The sequence below is a fragment of the Thunnus albacares genome, chromosome 5 (genome assembly GCF_914725855.1).
Source record: "Thunnus albacares chromosome 5, fThuAlb1.1, whole genome shotgun sequence".
Taxonomy (NCBI): domain Eukaryota; kingdom Metazoa; phylum Chordata; class Actinopteri; order Scombriformes; family Scombridae; genus Thunnus; species Thunnus albacares.
In genome coordinates, this window is record NC_058110.1 from 26,526,955 (window position 1) to 26,550,036 (window position 23,082).

Genomic DNA, 23,082 nt, shown 5'->3' on the forward strand with positions numbered 1-23,082 from the left:
GCAATGTAGAAAGGTAGAGTAATATGAGAAATGAGATGTCTGTGACATCACACTTTGCTCAGTGAGATTTTACCGTGGAGAGTGGTATTCTGAAAATCTGTTTCCAAGTCTTAAGTTATGTGTCAGCTGTGACAATCAATGCAAAGAACTGTGTATATTTTTTAATTATCTGTGTGCTGAAGATGAGTCATTGCTCAGTAAAACCTCATTCTGTTCTCTGCAGTTTCTCTTAAGTTATTGCCCCCCTGGCAGCTTTTGTAATTTTAAATCTTTGCTGGATAGTAATTATCTTAGAGTGGATGAGCACAAATCATGTCTTATTTGCAATGTTGAAACCATGAATGAGCTCCTAGAAATGATTGCTAGAATTGCTTTGACATTTATCTTTTCACTGTTGCTCACAGTTAAGTGAGCTAGTGGTCTGTGGACCTTTCATCACTTTGATCGCTGCGTTTTCCATCAAGCAACCGAGCACTTTGAAATCTCTCTGTTTTCTCAAAATGGAAGCATCTGTCACAGCAGAGAGAGGTCATTTAGCAGCATGATCCAGTGTTTTGCTGTCAAACTATAGAATGTATAGAATGTTTATTTATTTTACTGTATGTCTTAATATACAGTATTTATCATGCAAATGTTGATTAAAAACAAATAAAGGCATCGAATGTTCTTTAAGATTTGGATTTGTGTTATTTTTCTGTCATGGTTGTAGATTTAGAAAGCTTAAAATTATTAAGTGGCGTTGGTAATAACCATTGACTGTATATAAATATATTAATAATACCATTTATATACAGCAAATGGTAATAACAGGTGGTTATTCACTATGGAGGTGCGCCCCCTGCCGCCGCTGTGCCGGTACTGCGCCCACCAGCTGCTTCTGTCCAAGGTCCTGAAATTAGGTTTCTGACTTGCAAGAAGTGAACCATCCCATCTTCTTCACCCTGACACCACTTCTCTATATTCTTTTCTTCAATTTAATTTTAACTTTGCAACAAAATCCCACAGAACCAAAAGGTTTCTCCTGAGTTTACCTCTACCTTCCCCTTGAAAGATTTCCACTGTCATCCTTTTAAACGGCTCAACTAGTTTAATCCCGACGGCTGACCACCGCGGATATGGGGAGACGTTTGTTTTAATATTCCTCGCCGTTATGTGCCTGCAAAGATAAAAAGCATTTGCCGTTTTCATTTCCACGCTTAAGAAATTACCAGAAAGCGGCTTTAATTGGATTTCTAGGATACAAGCAGGCGGTGAGCAGGATGGCCCGTTGCCTCTCAGCTGTACCGGCGTGCTGCATGTGGATATGAAATGACAGGCTGCAGATGGTCTTTTTTTACCTTTACAAAGTTCTCTCTTTTGGGGGGCCAAATTCATATCTGTGATCCAGTAGGCATCGCAGATCCCTTGAGGTGTTGATGGTGGGTTTTCTGGATTGATTGCGTGGTGTTGAACTGCGAACATGGATCCAGCAAAGAAAGGTAGGAAATCTTTACAATGTCTCTGAAGTGGAGCTTGTACTAAGTAGAATAGTAAAAGTATTGACATTATACCTGCAAAGGTACGCATTACAAACTGGATGAGGCTCACTGTATTGTAAAGCTTTATGCTGAATAGAAATCATCGCAGGTGTCATACTGTAGGTGCAAGATTGACCTGTTTTTCTAAAATAATAGATTCAGATATTGAATGAAGGTGACAGAACCACACAATTAGGAAAGGATGATAAGATTGGTCAAACATAGCTCACCTTGATAATAAAGCATGTTTGCAACTATTACAATCAAAGTATTTACCTGCTATAATAATTAGTCAACAAACAACTGGCATCATATTAAAGGTTTCCACAACAGGACAGTGTGTTTTACTTCTCATCTGTTCATATTTATTGGATACTCATGTAGTTTTTAAATGGATGAGATAATAAATGTACCCGCAGGCTTATTCTCTGAGCAGGGCCATGTCAACAGGTGTTCACAGGCCTACTTGGGGATAGTGTCGGGCTAAGTGCCACACTGCTCCCAATAAAGAAGTAGGTCACATCTGGTCTTATAATATGAGGCCTGCAGGACAGAATACCTGTCTGTGACTAAAGCCACGTGTCAAATCCTTTCCTAATTGTGTGGGATAATAAAATGTGGGCTGACAGTAGCAATTAATAATGATAACCTTATGTGAGATAGTACTAAAAGGAGAACCAACCAGATCTGGGCACTCTTATTCTGTTTGTTTTAACTTTGAATGATAGACAGACAGACCCACATTTCTATTGGAAAAAAAACTAATCAATTTCTAGACTATTACCCCACATGTATAATGTATTTACTTGCCCAGAATAACATAAAACACATCATAAATCTGTCAGTGGTCATGTAATAGCTGTGAAATGCATTTCACATTTCATATGCAGGATGTTTAAAACACAGAATAGCATAATTATCGCCGTGTCCTTTCTGTTTTTTAGCAGATGCCCCTCCTGCGGGCGATGCAGGAAAATCAGACACCCTCGGGTCAACTGGCTCGGCCAGAAAAAGAGGAGGGGGGGCCAAGAAGGCGATGCAGGCGAACAAGTCTGCCCTCAGGGCCCCCCGAGCTCTCTGCTGCCTCACACTCAGCAACCCCATCCGCATGGCAGCACTGGCCCTAGTGGAGTGGAAATATCCTTCTCTGAGTCATTTAGGATGTTTGTGTTGGCACACACACACACACACACGCACACACACAGACACATACTGGTTTGTGTGTGTTAATACAGACAGTCCCACACATGATGCAAATGTATAACGTGTTAATGAGAATATGTTGTGATGTAGGTCAGCTGAAGTTAAAAAGATGCATTCATGAGGCCTGTTGTACCCTTAACTGCAGTCCCCAAGCCCTTTGATATTTTCATTCTTCTTGCCATTTTTGCCAACTGTGTGGCCATGGGGGTCACCAAGCCGTACCCCGATGATGACTCCAACGCTACCAATCACAAACTGGTGAGTTTCCAGTGGAGAGACAGCTCAGCTTAACGTGCTCCCTTAACTCATTTTGAAAGTTAGGAAAACACAAACATGATACCCTGAGCATGGTGTTATGAAAGATAGATAAGGCTCACGCAGAAGTTGAGATGATCTGATATCACATGGAGGTGATTAATGGCCCGCTTTAAAGAAAATGTGGTAAAAAAAAAAAACTTTATTTCATCAATGCATGTTACAGTGCAGAATGTGTGAGCGTATATCATCTGTAAGAAGGCTAAATCTTATCTAAAGGAGACACAGAAACTTTATGTAACGTCATTATAAAAATATCACAGAATACATCACAAAAATGAGGTTAAGACAAGGAAAAGAAAGGAAATGAAGTATTATAGGTCTTCATCCAAAAGTGAAGGATCTTCCAGTGATTCCCTCATTTTTGTGATGGATTTATCCATTCATACATGCACCCGTACAATACATACAAACCTAGATATAGTGAAACATCATACAGCGAGAGGATGAGCGAGAAAGTGAAAGTGTTGGAACACTTTTACACTGTATATTATGATTATGTTTCCAAGGTTTGGCTCTCACTAAGAACATCTCCTCTGACTCTCCTGAGAGTCACTCCTCTCTGAGGAAAAACCGTTCTACTGGCTTGTGAAAAGTTGTTCGTGAAAAACACTGTAGTCAGAAGGCACGGGCAACTAGTGAGAAGATAATGGTGTTCTGCTGGATGGTAATGGTATTAGAGGGAAAAGTTGTCTTCTAACCATGGCAAGGTGACCCACTCAGGGATCATGACTTACTTAGACACCAACCATCTGCCTCATCTTTCTCTTTGTCACTTGTCCCCCTGTCCACCTCAGCATTTTTTCTGTAAACTAAAAAATACTAAACTAACTAAAAAAAGGTTGTAATTTTAGGTCCTTAGAAGTCTTCATTTTGCAAATAAGATCCAATATGACACAACAAAAGCTTTATATATTTACAGAGTCTCACATTGTATTGTCACATGTCACATTTTTTGTATTGTTGGAAACAATCTTTACCAAGTTTGTAGAGAGTACAAGCGATGAAATATTTGAGTTAAGGTGTTTTTAGTTAAAAGGGACACACACAACCACACTTGTTGCGGGATAGATGTTAGTAGATCCCTTTATTGGATTGTGCATAGAAGGTAAGCTGACAGTTTAACCTATACTTCCTTAAAGTGACTCCACATCAGTTAAAATGATTCATTTTCAGATCAAGTTTTGGTGAACGTTACTGTTTTTGTGAATACCAGTCCTCTTTACATTAAACCACATTATGTCTGGACTATCGTACCAGACGGGGGTTTATAGCTGAATGACAGAGGTAGCAGTGATTAGAAGCATTAAGCTAAAGGTTTCAGTTAAGAGATCTGGTGACAGGCTTAAGCATGTGTTAGGCAGTGGGTTAAGAGGTTAGAAAGTCACTGCAGTCGGCCCTTAATGATTACACACGTGATTGTTTTCACTGGAGCAAGAACAAGTCCGTTTATGCCTTTTTTTGCTGTAGGTGGTGAAGAGTAATCAAGTTTCTAAACGTCTTTGTTTAACTGTGATAATAACTTGACATTTTCTTCAGTTCCTTATTTGTTCCTTTCAGACGCACTCACTGATATAAAAAAAAAGTCACTCCAATTTTGCCTAACCATGCACTCCCTTTTCTTTTGTTCTCAGGAACAAGTCGAGTACGTCTTCCTTGTCATCTTCACCATCGAGACCTTCACTAAAATTCTTGCCTACGGCTTAGTCATGCACCCCAGCGCCTACATTCGCAGCGGATGGAACTTTCTTGATTTTGTCATCGTCATTGTCGGGTATTTTGGTGCTTCATGTAGTCATTATCTGCATCAATAAGTGTTCTACAAAAGAAGTAAAGTTTAAGAATTATCGTCTGTGTTTGTGCAGGTTGTTCAGTGTGATAGCAGAGGCCATGACAGATCATAAACCAGGAGAGGCCCATCACGCTGCGGGAAAACCTGGAGGCCTGGATGTCAAAGCTCTCAGAGCATTCAGGGTGTTAAGACCGCTTCGACTTGTATCTGGAGTGCCAAGTGCGTTTATCATTTATCACGGTTTGTTGTGTGTTTTTTTGCATGTGATCATCCCACATGCACCTACTGAAAACTGTGTGTTTTCTTTATTATCAGGTCTACAAATTGTGTTGAACTCCATCATGAAAGCCATGGTCCCCCTTCTCCACATTGGTATGCTGGTCATGTTTGTCATCATCATCTACGCTATCGTCGGCTTGGAGCTCTTTATCGGCAGGATGCACAAGACGTGCTACTCCACGGTCACAGGTCTCTGCTCTCTAAACTATAAGCAAGTTAAAATTTTATAAATGTTTATATTTCATAGATGTGTGGGCTCATTTCCTGTCTGTCTCCTGCTGTTTGTTTGCTCTAGGTCTCATCATAGAAGATGACCCGACACCTTGTGCTTTTGCCGGCAACGGGCGCTTTTGTGTCGGCAATGGGACTGAGTGTAGGGGCAAGTGGGAGGGTCCCAATGGCGGCATCACTAACTTCGACAACATTTTCTTCGCCATGCTGACAGTTTTCCAGTGCATCACTATGGAGGGTTGGACAGATGTGTTGTACTGGGTACACAGACATATTCCAGGATCCTAATTATTTCTTTGTTTTTGACTGCTGATTGAAAATATTCACACTTTCTCTCTCTGTCTCTCTGCACAGATGAATGACGCCATTGGATTTGAGATTCCGTGGATTTACTTTGTTTCTCTGGTCATTTTTGGATCATTTTTCATCATCAATCTTGTATTGGGTGTGTTGAGCGGGTAGGTAGTCGCAGCACTGCAGGCCTCAGCTTTCTGTAACTTTATTGTGTAATAATAAACAAAGACATGTCTTTTATGTTTTCCTAAGTTCCTTAAGTTCGTTTATGTGTGTATGTGCACAGAGAGTTCTCTAAGGAAAGAGAAAAGGCTGTGGCGCGTGGGGAGCTGCAGAAGGCGCAGGAGAGCAAGCAGATGGAGGAGGACATGATAGGCTACATGGACTGGCTCATAGAGGCCGAGGATGTGGACGAAGAAGGAAATAAACGTCAGTGTGACACACATCTACACGGCATACTCTCACCCTTAAACCCAAACATCTACTCTTGTATGCTTACAGTCATCTGCTTCTATTTGTCTCGAAAGGTGCTGCGATCGCCAAGAAAAAGATGATGAAGAAGTTTGGCTGGTATAAACACAGTGAGGATGGAGGAGGTATGTCAGCTGTCACTGTCTCTCATTATGTTTATCTGATTGAGCTGCAATGATTAGTCAGTTGATCAATAAGTCGATCGACAGAAAATGAAGCGGATGAACCTGAAAATGAAACTATTTTGGTAATTGAATAATAATTTCTGTGATTTAAAGTAAGTTATCTGGTTTCAGCCTGTCAAATGTGAGGATTTTCTGTTTTTCTTTGTCATATGTGACAGTAAATTAAAAAATCTTTGGGTTTTGGACAAAATAAGTGTAGACAAAACGATTAATCGATTAATTGAGAAAATAATTTGCAAATTAATCAATGACAGCGCTATATCTGATGCTCTCTAACAGTCAGTACTCACCTGTGTTTTCAACAGAGTCAGACTCTGATGATGATATAGCGTACCTCGATGATGACAACGGCTTCTGTGCTTCTCTCATGTAAGGCAACAGTGAAATATCAACATCGTTTCTATTCATTATTGGCATGCCGGAGGCGATTAAGTCCTTTCAATTAATCTCTCTCATTTTCTTTCTTTCTCAGGGCGAAGATGATGGCCAATAGCTTCTGGTAAGATGTTCAACATCACACATTGTCAAAAGATGTTAAAGAGCATGAACTTTCAGAGAGATTTACTTGTATGATTTGTAACGTTCGATCATGTCAATCACTGTTTGTGTCACAATGTCATGTTGTTTTAAAACCTATTAAGTAGTGCAGCATGGTATTATAAAGAGTGTTATATCTCATAAGGTTTGCCTTATCTATTCCTAAAACATATTAATATAATTACTAGTTGACTAGAAGAACATTTGTAAGGGATGTTTACAAGGTGATAAAAAATATCTATGGATGATTTAAATGTGTCAGATCTGACTGTTGAGAAAAAAAAAAGAAATGTTCCTTCAAACTCTATTCCAGTCTACTGTTATATCATGGATTTTTAAGGTCTATATTCCAAACATTAAAGGGAAACATCAATTTTACACATCAAAGTCCGTTTACAGGTCTTTCAGGAGGGCAACTACTTATGTGAAGAAAGTTGTAAAAAGCCTTTTCTAGCTTCAGACGGAGTGGCGCAAAGTCAGATAAAGTGCCTTGGCTGTGGAATACTACCAGTTTGAAAATAAAATTAAATTTGGTGTGTGGAGTTAGAAAGAAGTGAGGTTACCAGACCTCTGTCGCCTGTTTCTCATCTCTACTTGTTGTTGGAGATTCTGGGCTAGATTAGCCACTAAATGGAGGGCAGATTCTCAGGCACTCTTTATTTTTTTCTGTACTGTAAATGTACTAAATGTATCAAAAGAACTCCTCCAGATGCATTTCTACAGTCAAGATACTATTTCCACTCTTTCTTTAGTGACCAGTTGTGCCAGCTTAACCATACCATGAGGAAGAATTGCCGTGTGGCCGTGAAGACCACTAACTTCTACTGGTTGGTGCTTCTGCTGGTGTTTCTCAACACTGTGGCCAGTGCCTCCGAGCATTACGGACAGCCAAAGTGGCTCACAGAAATGCAAGGTAAGAACTGAACTCTGGTTAGCTTTACACTTCGATTCTACTGTAAATAATCAAAAAAAATAACAACACTTGACTCCACATCTTTCTTTCTGTTCCTTTCTCAGAGCGAGCCAATAAGATCCTGCTGTTGCTCTTCACCCTGGAGATGCTGATGAAGATGTACGCCTTTGGCCTGCAGATCTATTTCATGGCACTCTTCAACCGCTTTGATTGCTTTGTGGTGTGCGGTGGCATCCTCGAGACACTGCTTGTAGAGATGGAAGTCATCCCGCCCATCGGCATCTCCGTGCTTCGCTGCATCCGACTGCTCAGGATATTCAAGATGACTCGGTAATTGGCACCAGAGCTTTAAGGAGGACAGCTGTGAGACAGTTTAGTGGTAACACATCTGGAGCTTTTCAGTCAGCTGCATGAAGAAGGAAACATTGATTTTAATCACAACCTTTTTTTTAAGGCATTTGATTTATCTTCTGTGCATTTCCTCATGTGTATCTGCACTGTCTTGTTATTTCCAGGCACTGGGCTGCCTTATCTGACTTGGTCAACTCACTGCTCAACTCCATGAAAGCTATCTGCTCCCTTCTGCTCCTGCTCTTCCTCTTCCTAATCATCTTCGCCTTGCTTGGTATGCAGTTGTTTGGAGGCAAATTCAACTTTGACGAGACTCAGATGAAGAGAAGTACTTTTGACTCTTTCCCCCAGGCTCTGCTCACTTGTTTCCAGGTGATTAACATCTCACAGTGATACTACCTTCTCTACATTTATTTATCAGCTCTTTTCTGTATCATGGTATTAATTACAGCTCTCTCTCTCTGTCTGTCTTCTTCTGTCTCTGTTCTTTCTTTGCAGATCCTCACTGGAGAGGACTGGAACGCTGTGATGTATGATGGCATTATGGCCTACGGAGGGCCGATCTTCCCCAACATGGTGGTGTGCATTTACTTTGTCATCCTCTTTGTCTGTGGTAACTGTATCCTTTTCCATGAAGTGATCAACGCATCGCCAGTGTGTGTGTGCACTTACTGTCTGATTTATTGCAGTTTGAGAATGTATGATGCAGTAGGTATTTCAATCCAAACAGAGCAAGTTTGACTCCTTCATTCTGTGATCAGACATCCTGCTCAATGTCTTCTTGGCTATCGCTGTAGACAACTTGGCAGGAGGCGGCGGAAAGACAAAAGTCGAGTAAGTTTGACATAAGAAAAGTGAGCAGGTATCAAACACATCTGTTAATTTCCGGCTGCACGTACAATGACTAGTGTAAATAAGTATATAAAAACTTGTTACTTTCAGGCAAATCCGCCTTAGGTTAACAGTAGTTGTCTGTTGTTTGTTTTTTCAGAGAGAAAAAGGAAGAGGAAGAAGAGTGGGATGAGGATGAAGAGAAAGAGGATGAAGATGCAGGGGTACGGAGTGTTTTAATCTTTTCCTGCACCATGTTGGACATTTATAAATTGCGAATTGCTGCAGTAACAACAGCTGATCTTGTGTCTCGTGTGTAGAACGAAGAGGATGATTGGCAGGAAAACGAGGAGCTGAGGGCCATTGAGGGACTGGAAGGTGAGTGTGACGGACATCACGCCCTGCAGGAGAAACACTAGATGTGCTTATATCTTCCTTGTATTCTTTTTTTCTTTATTGCAGGAGTTGCTCCATTGAAGCCAGAGTTCTCAGGACCCAAAGAAAAGATCGTCCCAATCCCAGATGGAAGCTCCTTCTTCATTCTTGGAAAGAAAAACTGGTAAACTGAGATCATCCATTACACGTGTCACATTGTCTCTGTCCTGCTAAACTTTCAACAAAACAAGCCATGAACTTGTTTTGTGCCCTTTTCTACATGGTCAAATAATTTTTGGTCTAATTTGCAGTTTGCGAGTCGCCTGCCACAACCTCATCCATCACCCCTACTTCACCAACTTCATCCTCATCTTCATCATCCTCAGTAGTATTTCCCTGGCTGCTGAGGATCCAATCAAATCTCACTCATTCAGGAACATCGTAAGACTAACCGCATCAGAACGTCATCAGCATCACGTCCAACTTCACAACAAAACAAGCTTGAATACTAATCTAACTTCTGTCGTCTGCAGGTTCTCGGTTACGCCGATTATGTTTTCACTTCGGTTTTCACAGTGGAGATCGTACTAAAGGTAACGGCTTCAGTGGCTGATATTCACTAAATGATGTGCTTGAAATATGGTATAATTCAAAAGCATATGAGTGTTCTAACTTTGTTTCTTCACTTCCTCGTGTCTAGATGACAGTCTACGGAGCTTTTCTGCACACCGGCTCCTTCTGTAGAAACGCCTTCAACCTTCTTGACTTGCTGGTCGTCAGTGTGTCGCTCACATCTTTCTTTCTACAGTGAGTAGAAACCTGAAACAACATGCTGACAGTCCTTTTTTTTTTTAGAGAAAAATCAATAGTTGTGTAACTGTAAAGTATAAAAAGGGATATATCTTTTAAAAAAATTAAGGGTTTGTTGGTGTCCAGTTAGAGAAAGTTTCCTACTGTAGATTCACATCTGTTCCATTTTCCAGTACAACATGCTCACTTTTTTACCCCTTTTTACTAATTATTATTTATTTATCATATTTTTTAAATCTTTTGTTTAACTAAATCCTTTGCTTTGTTGCTCCCAGCTCAAGTGCGATCTCCGTGGTGAAGATTCTTCGAGTACTTCGAGTGCTCAGGCCCCTTCGAGCCATTAACAGAGCCAAGGGACTAAAGGTAAGCAGCTCTACTGTAATGACCAATGTTGTGTTTGTTCTTCTTATATTCTCATTATATTTTAAGTATTTATTGCAAAGCTATTGGATTGCATCATATTATATCATACAGGTGTTGCTGTTTTTATTTGCTATGTATGTAATCAATGTAAAACGTGAGCTTTGTCGTTTGTATGTTCACAGAATGTGGTGCAGTGCGTGTTCGTGGCGATCCGCACCATCGGCAACATCTTGATTGTCACAACACTCCTTCAGTTCATGTTTGCCTGTATTGGAGTGCAGCTCTTCAAGGTACATGTTCATGCTTTCAGTCTTTTCATTTCTATGTCCTTTCTGTATTTTTTTCTTTTACCCGCAGGATTTAAAAATAAAGGAAATAAATGTACAGCGAGTGTTTCTAATGGTAAAAGCTTGATCATGTTACAGGGCAGATTCTACAGCTGCACAGATGAAGCAAAACACACTCCAGATGAGTGCAAGTCAGTGTTTTTTTTTTTTTTTCATTTCTTTACACAACATGCAGCACTTGCTAGTCTCTTCTAATGCTGTTTATGTCATAAAACGTGTGTATGCGTTTAATTTCAGGGGAACTTTTGTGGTCTATAAAGACGGGGATATGAACCACCCCATGGTGAGAGAGAGGATTTGGGAAAACAGCGATTTCAACTTTGACAATGTGTTAATGGGCATGCTGGCTTTGTTTACCGTATCAACATTTGAAGGCTGGCCTCAGTGAGTAGCGACTTTTTACTTACATTGTGTTTAATTTAAGCTTTGCATTCTCTAAATTGACATGTTTGTGTTTTTTGGTATAAAGGCTCCTGTACCGGGCTGTAGATGCCAATGCCATAAACAGAGGACCCATTTACAACTACCGAGTAGAAATCTCCATCTTTTTCATCATCTACATCATCATCATTGCCTTCTTCATGATGAACATCTTTGTGGGTTTTGTCATCATCACATTTCGAGAACAAGGAGAGGCCGAGTTCAAAAACTGCGAACTCAACAAAAATCAAGTTAGTTATTCACAAAACTTTAATAATTTTGTTCCAATTCAATGATTTTTGCTAACACTGTACTTAAAGTCCCCCAAATTAGCATTTATAACCAGTATATAGACATTTAATAAGTGGATTATAACACACTAATTAATGTTTTTGTCAACAACTACAACCCCTTTTGTGGGCACACATAAATAGATGCTGAAATATAATCTGCTTATAACTACATTATAGTGTGTTATAAACTGTTTATTAAATGTTTATATACTGCTTATAAATGCTAAATAGATAAATAAATAGTACATATAAAGTGTTACCATGATTTTAATGCTCTTAAATATGAAATACATTTGTTCAGTGGTTTCATTGTGAATAATGTTTGCTCTCTTCTTTTTGCCCTTCCCAGCGCCAGTGTGTGTACTACGCACTGAAAGCTCAACCTATAAAGATTTACATTCCCAAAAACCCATCCCAGCTCAAATTCTGGAAAATCATTAACTCCAGCCAGTTTGAGTACGTCATGTTTGTGCTGATTCTGGGCAACACCCTCACTCTGGCCGTTCAGGTACCATTTTCCACAAATCTCTCATTAAAAAAAATACAGATACAATATAAATTGTTTCAGAGTTGTGATGTGAAGGTTTGTGTTGTTGTTTTTTTTCTCGTTAGCATTACGAGCAGTCAAAACTATTTACTTCCATCATGGACATCCTCAACATGATCTTCACTGTGGTTTTCACGATAGAGATGATCATCAAGTTACTGGCGCTCCGGGCTCATGTGAGATTTCACTCTTTAACCTTTTGAAAATAACTTTCACGACAACCATCAGCGTTATCTGTTGTTGACTCACTTCGCTTATTCCTTCCTTCTTCAGCACTATTTCATTGATCCTTGGAATTCATTCGACGCTCTGATTGTGGTCGGGAGCGTGTTGGACATTGCGGTCTCTGAGTTTAGTGTAAGTTTGTCCACACAAAGTAGAGGTCACAAAACCTTTTGTGCAGCATGTTTATTGTACAGACACATTTCAAAAGCTCATATGTGAAGCAGTGCATCTTCTTCTGCTGTGAAAAAATATAACACTAATCTGAGAATTCATCACCTGGATTTATTTTTGGGAGGGGAGTCAAATCAAACAAATGTAACAAAATTCCTGTATCATTTTCAAATACAGTATTAAAGGCCCTTTATATACCATAACAAGCAGTTCAATTGATACTGAGAATAATATCGGAAGAGAATACAGGTACCAGAATAAAAAAATGTAGTGCAGTTATAAAAAGTGTAAAAGTGTAATATCTAAAATTTAGGACACTGAGGTCATGTCCTTTGTATTTCTGGGATTTGGGGAGTTTTATCTTGGGTGAAATTTATATTGTACAAATACCAATTTACATTGCTGAATATTTTATAGGCCAATAACAGTATTGTTAGAATAAATATGTTGAAATTTGACTACTTTTAGACCAACAAAAAAATCAATATTTATACCAGCAGTAATGAGACGGTATTACAGAAAACATAATTCATAATTCATTAAAGTAGTTTCTTCTTCTTACTCTAAAAATAAAACATTTGTGCTTGATGGTTTTTTAATCTCTTTCCTCCTACATGGTGTCTCTTCCTTTCGTGGATCCCCTGAATTATCGATCCAGGGAGGAGGCGGCCACGGAGAGGTGAGAACTCCAAATTATTCTCACAGGCCTTTATCTCATTACATACTGACTTTGTGATTACTTTTCCTCTCTTGTTTAGATGTGCGAGTACTATTAACACGTGTATTTATCTACCTGTTTCCAGGGTAAAGGAGAAAGTGGAAAAGTGTCCATCACGTTCTTCCGTTTGTTCCGAGTCTTGAGGTTGGTCAAACTGCTCAGCAAAGGAGAGGGCATCCGAACCCTCCTCTGGACTTTTGTCAAGTCCCTCCAGGTCAGTGCAAATAATTCACATAACACAAAGCAAAGAGCTGACTGCAGTATGTTGTCATGAGAGTTATAAATTATTTTTTTGTAACTGTGCTCTTGACGTTCATCCGCTCAGGCTTTACCTTACGTCGGTCTGCTCATCGCAATGATCTTTTTCATCTACGCTGTGATCGGCATGCAGGTGAGTCTCTCTCATCAAAGTGATCCAGGATTTATTTCATCAAATCAAGTGTTTTAAATAGACTTATTTTAAAATCATTTCATTTTAACCACCTACTGTTATGTGCTGTTCTCCTTTTAGTCATTTGGGAAAGTTGCCGTTGACGACAACACACATATCAACAGAAACTGCAACTTCCAGACTTTCTTCATGGCTGTTCTGGTGCTTTTCAGGTGAGCTGTTTTAGCCGGAAAGAAAGAAATGATTTTCAGTTTAGTTACAACAGTTACAGCACTAGCTATTAAAATACATCTTTTTAAATTTATTTTAATGTTTTATTTGTTGTTTTAAATGCACTTTGAGCTGCATTTTTTGCCGCAAAACAATATTTTCTCTTTCCTCCATTAATTAGAGGAAAATCCAAATAATTCTTAATTAACTCCTCCTTTAGTCTCTTAAAATCCACCAGGTCACTGGCAACCCGCCAGTTGTAGCATCACCCAGTAATGAGTAAAAGCAATTGGCACAATTTGGCCTATTGGAGATGGTTGGAGAGGTTCGGGGACACCAGTGACACCACAAACTAAAAACTCCCTAGTTCCCATAAGGTTAGGCCTAAAGGTCTGGAAAATTATATGTTTTTTTATGGTGTTCTGCGTAGTTCTGGCATAAAGCATGTCTTAATTATTGTTATTCAAATATGACTCATGATAGACGAGGACCAAAAACACTTTTTTGAGCCTTATTTGAACTGATGTAGTTTTTTGTTGTAGCCACATGCTAAACAAACACATTTCCAGAAACTAGAAGATGTCACTTGTCAAATGAAGCCTAATATGTGCATCGTGGCCTTACAGTTCTTCTGTTATAAGCTTTTCCATTTGGGTGTGCCAAAAACTCTATAAAAAGGGTGGATGTTAAGGGGTTAAAACAAGTCTAGATGTGTAAATAAAGGACAAATGTCTCTGTCTCCTTATAGATGTGCCACTGGAGAGCAGTGGCAGGAGATCATGTTGGCAGCTCTGCCCGGTAGACGCTGTGACCCAGAATCCGACACTGAGCCTGGTGAAGAGTTCAGCTGCGGTAGCAACTTGTCCTACCTCTACTTCATCAGCTTCTTCATGCTCTGTGCTTACCTGGTGAGTGAAGCCAAGGGGGATTAAGGACCGCTTCGATTTTGTTCTTTTAATCGCTCGGTTCTCAGATCATTTAGTAAAACATTTTCCCTCCTTTGATATCACTTAATTCAGCCTCCTGACCCCAAATTAAATTTAGGCATAATTAATTCACACTTGTGTTTTACAGACTGTCGGGTCAAATGGGATCAAAGTCAGATGAAAGTAGAGAGGATAGTATTACAGAAACTGAGTAGTAGCAGTTTTAAAAGCTTATCCTGTCTTCTTCAATTCCCATCTCTTCAGAGAACACCAAACTCCCACATCCGTGGATTTCATTAATCCAGCCAGCACACCTAAATCACAAAATCCTGATTTAAAAGGGTGCAAATATTTTGGTAACATTTCTGTGACCTTTCTATGCCATTTTAAAACATTAACCAGGTTCAATGAAGGAGAGAAATCTGGAAATTGTGCAAGAGCAGATTAGACTCTAATTTGGATATAACGAAACTGAAAGTGGAGGCTCATATGTTTTTTAGTTATTGTAGACCTTTGGTGACAGATTTACAACCTCAGTGTCCAGGTTCAGCTTGTCGCCTTACATGTGTCTTGCATGAACAGCTGACATCCATCAGTCTGTGTGTGGGCTTTGACCTTTAGCAAAAAAACCAATGAGACCCTCCTGGTAGCTAAAATAGACCCAGACCCCTGTGTCCTGCTGGGTTTTGCTATATAGAACAGTGTAAACTGACAAGTAACTAGTAACTCATTATGAAAACTGATAAACATATGCATATACAAGCAAATAATAACACAGTAATGTAAAACGATACCTGATCTTTTTCATTTACATGATGTTCCCAGCTTAATAGTTTTTAAATCAGTCATCAAATCTCTTTTTATGTGTGACTTGTTCACAAGTTGTTGTGTTTCTGTCCTTCTCTCCATCAAGATTATCAACTTGTTCATTGCTGTCATCATGGACAACTTTGAATACCTGACACGAGACTGGACCGTCCTCGGTACTCACCACCTGGATGAGTTTAAAAGAGTTTGGTCCGACTACGATCCCGAAGCCACGTAAGACCCATTTTTCTTTCAAATCCTCTGCCACTTTTGTTGAGCTCTTCTTTCTTCGTTCCCTCTCAATGTTTCCTAAATGTCCTTAGTTCCTTTTAATCTGTCAGTAAATGTCTGTTTTGTGTTCTTGCAGCGGTCGAATAAAGCACATCGATGTGGTCACTATGCTGCGTAGGATTCAGCCACCTCTTGGTTTTGGAAAACTGTGTCCTCATCGTGTCGCTTGCAAGGTAAGTCACATGCATTCAGGGCTGCACACCTGATACTTGGAGCAGGAATAGACAGATAAATCTCACTCCATGTGTCTCAACCTCTCGTCCTCTCAGAGACTGGTTTGTATGAACGTCCCACTGCACCCTGATGGGACAGTCACCTTCAATGCTACTCTGTTCGCTCTTGTGCGAACCTCACTGAAGATCAAGACTGAAGGTTAGAGCTCCTACACATACGCACACAGAGTCATGCTCATCGTACTTGTAAGACAAATCTTTACTTAGTGATGCTTTAGCTACTGCTTTCTCTAAAGGATCTGCTGCTTGTGTTCCCTTCAGGCCCCATCGATCAGCAGAATGAAGAGCTGAAGGTGATCATTAAGAAGCTCTGGAAGCGCACTAAACCCAAGCTCATAGATGAAGTAATTCCTCCACCTAGAGGTACATCAAAAAATTACAGAGCTGCCAGTTATGATAAAAAAAAGAGAGAAAACAGATATCATTGAATGACGCTTTTGACAGTAGATGCACACATTAGTCCTGTCAAGATTTTTCAAAAATGTCTGAATGTCTGAATAAAAGAGACGTTTAAAACAAATACAAATCTCAACATCCAAAAGAAATTGTGTGTATTACTGGAGTTTGTACAGTAGAACAGTACAATTGTACAGTAGTACTATCCACTTACCACTCTCCTTTACCTTCTCAGGCGATGAGGTGACTTGTGGGAAGTTTTACGCCAGCTTCTTGATTCAGGACTATTTTAAAAAGTTCCGCAAGAGAAAGGAGCGGGAGAGGAAATCCAAAAAGAAGGACAAGGCAGCTTCTCTTCAGGTGAAGGATTTGAATTGTGCTTTCCGCTTTAGGATATTTGCTAGATAATCAGTATTAGCGCGTAACTTGTATGTATGTATGTTTATATGTATATCTGTGTGTTCTTAGCAAGGGCTGCGGACACTGCAGGATCTGGCTCCAGAGATGCGTCTGGCAATGGCCTGTGACCTGGAAGAAGAGGAGGGTGTGGATGGAGAGATGACAGGTGATGAGATATTCGACAGTGAGCCTGGAACCTCAGTGAACACTACACCCGCCAGCACGCCGATGCCACCTATAGACTCACTGATAGAGCAGACAACTGTGATCGTCGAGCCAGAGCCCAAGGTAGAAAACGGGGGCGTGATCACAGAGCAGGTGACGGGCCTGCAGGAGCACCAGAGACCAGGATCAGAGCTGGCAGGAATCAGCGTGGTAACAGAGCAGCCTGTGAAGTCCGACCCCCTGCCCATCAGGTGTGTTTAATATCTCCACCATCTTGCATAGCACTGGATCTCATCAGCTGAATACTTTTTGTGCACATCTATGACTGTATGCTCAAGGACCTCTCGTGGTTACGGTGATTCACAATTTTTGAAAAATCTATTTATTACACTATTGACTGCTCTGTTTTATACCGCCATTGACTGCTGACTCTTCACTCCTCTTAACCAGCCGGTAGGAGACACAAGTGATCAAGAGCTGCTTCGGTGTGGAAGCTTGTTTCCGCTAGGGACAACCAGTCATGCCTTGTTGCCACGTTAGATCAATTGGTGCCAAATTTCGGTACTTTGAGTTGTGTTGGGAATTCAAATAGATATTGATAAGATTCCTTATGAGTGCATTGTAAAGTTTAGACTTGTGTATTTTCAGCATTGCATTACGACATAGCAAAAGGCATTTCCAGCAATCGGCTAGGCTAAAAACAAAGCTTACCTAGTCTGTTGGAGGCCAAATTTTGACCTTTGTCGTGGCTCAAAAACTGACATCCATAAAACAGTTTGGTCTCATCTTGAACTGGAGCATCTGCACATTAATTCCATACCTGATATGTTATGATCCACTAAAGTTAGGCACGATTCGAGATGAATAAATCCCCATTTTTGGTATCTTTGCCACCATCTTACTGTACACACCTGGCAGAGATCTGAACTCTACTGAGCACTCTCTTCTAGTTTGAACCTGTGTTTCTTGCATTATTTGTAAATTCACAGAATGGTCCTGTTATTTTTTTAGAAAGTCAAAATGCATTTTTTTCCCCCTAAATTACTTGTTCTCTGCAAACAGGGTGGACTCCATCAGTGAGCTGCCTCCTCCTCCTACCCCTGAGATAACGATTGAACAGGTCATAGCTGAAGAACCAGTCGTGGCAGCTACAACCGCAGTAGCTGAGCAGGTTTACTGCAGTGAGGGAGATGCTGCAAGTCTAGCATCAGTAGACAGGTAAGAAACAAGAACCAAAGTGAAGACAGAGGCACTTTATATAAGTAATAAATAAATTATTAAAGAAATAGTTTGACATTTTGGGAAATAAACTCATTGATTTCTTGCTAAGAGTTAGATGAAAAGACCGATGCCTCTCTCATGTGTCTACGATAAATATGAAGCTGGAGCCTAGCTGAACCTAGCTTAGCATAAAGACTGCAAGCTGAGGGAAATAGTTAGCCTGGCTTGGTCCAAAAGTTAAAAAAAATCCGCTCACTAATAAACATGTTATAACTCAGTATCAAGTTGTGGTTTTATGGGGTTATTGGGGTAGTATTTGTTGGCCGGGAACAGTGACTGCGTGGTGTCTTGACGGCACTTTGAGGTTGCAGACAAGTCACTGCTCCTGGCCAAGAAATAGTCCCAGCATTTAAATAAATGAGTTTACGAGGTGCCAGTAGACAGAGCCAGGCTAGCTGTTTCCAGTTTTTATGCTAAGCTAACTGGCTTCTGGCTTTAGGTTCATATTCAATGGACAGACAAGAGAGTGGTATCGATCTACTCGTCTAACCCTCGGCTAGAAAGCAAATAAGCATTTTTCCCGAAACGTCAGACTATTCCTTTAGAAATGTTAACTCATGCTAAAAGTCTTGGTGTGGATCTTGTAGGTATGTGTATCCAGAGGCCGTCTCTCCTGCACCAACTGAGACAGGCTACAATGAACAGAGTCTGGAAAGAGCTAACAGCATCGGGGAGATACCTTATGATACCAATGGCTACGTTAGCAATGGTTACGATGGCACCAACATGAATGGAGAGAGTGTTGCTGCAAGTCCCAGTCCTTATCCCACAAATGGATATAATGGGAACGGATACACAGGCTACAATGAAAACGGCAGCATTATCAGCGCCAATGGCAACGGGAGTACTGTGAATGGCTGCCATGAAAATGGCAGCACTGTCAGTGGTTACACTGGGAATGGCTACAATGGAAATGAGAACGGCAACACACAGTTTGTCAGGAGACGGCTACTTCCATCCATACCGAGAGGTGAGAAATTTACTTTTTCATTTTTTTATTGTTTTCACTTTTATTTGCTTTTCTTCTTTTTGAGCTCTGTAGAACAGGATTTATACTAAAGGACGGTAAGGTTACATTTCACATCAGATTCCAGGATACAAAGTGTTTTTTAAGGGTGCACCCATCCAAGTTTTTCTCTCCCCAAACCAATCCCATTACCTCAGATCAGGTATCTGCCAAGTATTGATCTAATTCAAGTGCTGTTTTTTTCCCCAAAGTTTAAAATCTGTATACTTTACTGTGAGAAACTCATTTTCATGTAAGGAAACATGTAGGGGAGGGTTGTGGCACTATACACTGAGTTGGATAATGGCAACAATTAATTTAATGATGACATTGATGAAGAAACTGTATTTAATGTGGACTGATGACGTCATGGACGATATCCAGTCCACTTAATCAGGTCAGTATCAGTGCCGATATTGATCGAGTGGCTTGGGTCCTAGTTTTTTTATTTATAGGTGTAACACCATCAATCAGTCTGGAGGCTACTAGAATAATCAGAGGATGTAGAAGTTCACTGAGTGGTTTTTACTGGTAACTATGCTGTAGAATACACACATATGATATATGCATGGGATTGAAGTAAACCTAATAATATTAAATTCCTCCACACAGGGTTACAGTCATGTATATATAGTCCTTGTCGATTTCCTAACACCTTCCTGCTCATTGTTTCAGGCCATAAGCCTGCTTTTAACTTCCAATGTCTGAGGCCACAGAGAAGTGTGGATGACGTCCCCATCCCAGGAAACTACCGTGGGAATGTATCTCCAACCAGATCCCGTCTACAGGTAAAACAGTGGAACATACACTCTCTCAAAGTTTTCAACCATTAAGTCTGTGTCATCTTGTTTCACTTATCTTCTCCTTGTGTCAGACCCAGCACAGCCTGGACTCCCGGCCCAGCAGCGTTTCCTCAATGTCGTCCGCCTCTTGGGCTAACACAACAGCAGCTGGCACCACTCCTGTTCCAGGAATAATCACCCCCTCGGCACGCAGGGGCAAGTTGATCTACACCCCTATGATCCTGGTGGACGAAGCCACCGGCACCAGCCAGCCGCTGTGGAACGACGGCTCTGCCAGCCTCCCTGTAGGAAGCCGTCCCGGCTGGTACCCCGGTCAGACGAGGACCTTCACCAGCATGAGGGTGCCGCCTGTCAACCAGGGCTTCGTAGATAAAGGCAGTGCTGACAGTCTTGTCGAGTCGGTGAGTAATCATGGAGCAGGTGATTTTTGTGGATGAGAAACCTACAGCAACCACATACAAACCTATACAATATTATACATGACTTTGAGCCCTGTAGTGGTGTGGTTTAGTGTTTTTTTAAGCTAATACCAACATTTTCCCTCTTACATCTGCTGATACCAATATGCATTTTAACAGCTGTCTTAAGATACCTGGATATGCATCCTCCTATATACTATATTCTATACATATTAAAGTCCAACTGCATTAGTTAAACTGCATTTTTGTCTGCTACAACATACAGAACTACTCTGCAAATCCCTTGCCATATGTTCTCCTTTGAGAACACCCAAAGGGAGAAATGTACATTGGATATTAGATCTCTGTCTACTGTATATAAATATATCATCATAGGCAGACCAGACAGTCACACTGAGCCTGATAGCATCCTGCTACATAACACAAGAGCCACGGACTCTGAACAACAACATGCATTAGCTTTCCTGCTAAATTCTCCCTCTTATCTAACTAGCAAACATGAACACACGTCTTGTCCTGCACCTCAGCTTGAACAAGCTACCAAACAAACATTCACCAGGGAAAAGTACAAATCTCACTGTCAATATCAGATACAATATCAGAAGAAAAACACTATATTGACTTTAATGCTGATATCAGCTCATATGATATTACACTTATATATATATATCAATGCACCACTGAGAGAAACTCTTCTTAGAGAAGTACTCTCTCATTCCCCTAAGTGTGCTTTAAATCAAAGTCTGTTTGTTGCTTCTGTACTGTTTACATTATTATAGAGGAAATAAAAGAAATAACATTGCTGCTGATAAGAGTGCATTTCAATTTGGCTGAGTGACTCTTGGATTTGGCAGCTGATAAAATTCTCTTTAGCCTGGACTTTGTGAATGTCAGGTTAAAATGCATGTTGTGCTTTTGTGCGAGAGAGAATACGTGGCTGCAAGCATAATCCCTGTTTCACATCATTGTTCCACTGCTTTTTTTTTTTCTTGCTTATGTCAGATCTTGATCTCCGAGGGTCTCGGTGTCTACGCGAGGGACCCAAAGTTTGTGAGCTTTGCCAAGCGGGAGATTGCTGAAGCTTGTCACATGAGTCTGGACGAAATGGAGAATGCTGCTGCTGACCTGATAGCTCGGGGAACCAGTCAGTCGATTTCTCGCTTTGAGGATGAACTGGCCGATGAAATGAACTGTGTGATTTCTTACTGAGATCAGCAAAACTGAAATAACTGTGTGAGAAAATGAGGTATGAAGTTTGTAAAGAGGAAAAAAAAAGAGAACAAAATCTTTTTTATGTGGTGTGTGTTTATATCTGCCATGGAGAAAAAAAAAGAAACATCCTACAAATGAGATTTTGAGAGCATGTCTGCATACTGTATGTATCAGATTTTAACACATGGGGCATCCGTTTCGTCTATTTACCAAGATGTCCCAAGGTAAAAGGTGATGCTGATGATATGCTTTTGTTTGTGAATGCCAAAACACACACACACACACACATACACACACACTGATTTTAAGAGCATATGTCAGTATATGGCAGGACTCAACAAGGATTCCTATGAACATTATAACTGCTGCATATGATCAACTCTTAGCATTATTATGACAAAAGAACTTTTTTTTTGCATTGTATTCTCATTTTGTACTATACTTGAATTGTTACCACTTTATATACCTTTATTTACTGTATGTTCAGCTGCAATTATGGCACATAAACTGTAAATTTCAAACACATTAAGCACAGTTGGTATCAGAGATCCAGTTGGAAACATTGATTTCGTGAGTTCCCAGCAGCATTAGCTATTTTAGAGAAATATTTAAATATAATGAATATCCTCTAAGATGCAACATGCAAACTAATAGAAAAAAAAAATCTGCTTTTGGATTTTTGTAACTGTCAACTAATGTGTACAAATAAAGCAAGTTTTCTCAAATGTATGCTGCTTTTTAAAAAAATGTGATTAATATTCCAAACAGTGTACTTGAGCTCAAATGTCCTTTTGTTTGTTCACAGCAGTGTTTCAATTGATGTTGAAAACTGCAGCAAAATACAAAAGAGCGACTTATATAATCGGCCATTAATGGACTGACAGATGGTGAACATCTGGATTCCACTTCTGCCTTTTAAAGGAAAAAGAAGCATGCATAACAATAACCTATATGTGTCTGTTGTTCAGTTATAAATTACACTTTTCACATTCACACCTTGTAGTATTTGCATTAATGTAGAGAACCTGAACCTCTTTTTACTGAACTTATAATTTGCACAATAAGGCTTAAGTTCTACTAAAATGGAAAACATATTTTTCTAAAAACACAACATATTTTCGTTGATGTCAAGTGATCGTGCTGTCTGCTAATGACCAGCAGCAGTCCACGAACCTTTTTTTTAATGTCCCCCCTCCACATCACGCCTCCTGCCTACTAAAGCGTGAACAGTCTCCATGCGCTCCTCTCTTCATTATAACCCCCGGGCAATCTCAGCTCCCTTAGAATAAAGCGGCGCCGCGATTGGACAGACGGCTCCGCTCGTCTTTACTCCACGTCCAATAGTTTTTCTGACG

At 40.2% G+C, this 23,082-nt stretch overlaps 1 protein-coding gene across 1 annotated transcript; it reads left to right on the forward strand.

Moving 5' to 3' along the window:
• Positions 1–1,017: 1,017 nt before the first annotated feature.
• On the forward strand, positions 1,018–22,452 carry cacna1fa (calcium channel, voltage-dependent, L type, alpha 1F subunit a). Its single transcript, XM_044351755.1, has 47 exons — positions 1,018–1,478; positions 2,462–2,668; positions 2,866–2,978; positions 4,670–4,809; positions 4,901–5,046; positions 5,143–5,295; positions 5,402–5,598; positions 5,692–5,795; positions 5,918–6,060; positions 6,159–6,227; positions 6,593–6,656; positions 6,760–6,786; positions 7,577–7,737; positions 7,842–8,067; positions 8,253–8,460; positions 8,587–8,707; positions 8,850–8,922; positions 9,080–9,143; positions 9,240–9,297; positions 9,382–9,478; positions 9,606–9,735; positions 9,828–9,887; positions 9,995–10,101; positions 10,380–10,467; positions 10,650–10,757; positions 10,893–10,945; positions 11,052–11,198; positions 11,284–11,485; positions 11,877–12,035; positions 12,140–12,250; positions 12,348–12,431; positions 13,129–13,149; positions 13,274–13,402; positions 13,514–13,579; positions 13,700–13,791; positions 14,538–14,697; positions 15,629–15,756; positions 15,890–15,986; positions 16,083–16,185; positions 16,308–16,409; positions 16,678–16,802; positions 16,911–17,257; positions 18,069–18,224; positions 18,875–19,257; positions 19,969–20,081; positions 20,168–20,497; positions 21,518–22,452. Exons 1-47 carry the CDS (start codon positions 1,460–1,462, stop codon positions 21,722–21,724), a joined length of 6,198 nt encoding a protein of 2,065 aa, XP_044207690.1. The 5' UTR covers positions 1,018–1,459; the 3' UTR covers positions 21,725–22,452.
• Positions 22,453–23,082: the final 630 nt, after the last annotated feature.

Coding starts and splice junctions, on each gene's coding strand:
- cacna1fa (XM_044351755.1), top strand. Junction 8,923..9,079: donor GGCGGAAAGACAAAAGTCGA/GTAAGTTTGACA, acceptor TTGTTTTTTCAG/AGAGAAAAAGGAAGAGGAAG. Junction 10,758..10,892: donor TTGGAGTGCAGCTCTTCAAG/GTACATGTTCAT, acceptor ATCATGTTACAG/GGCAGATTCTACAGCTGCAC.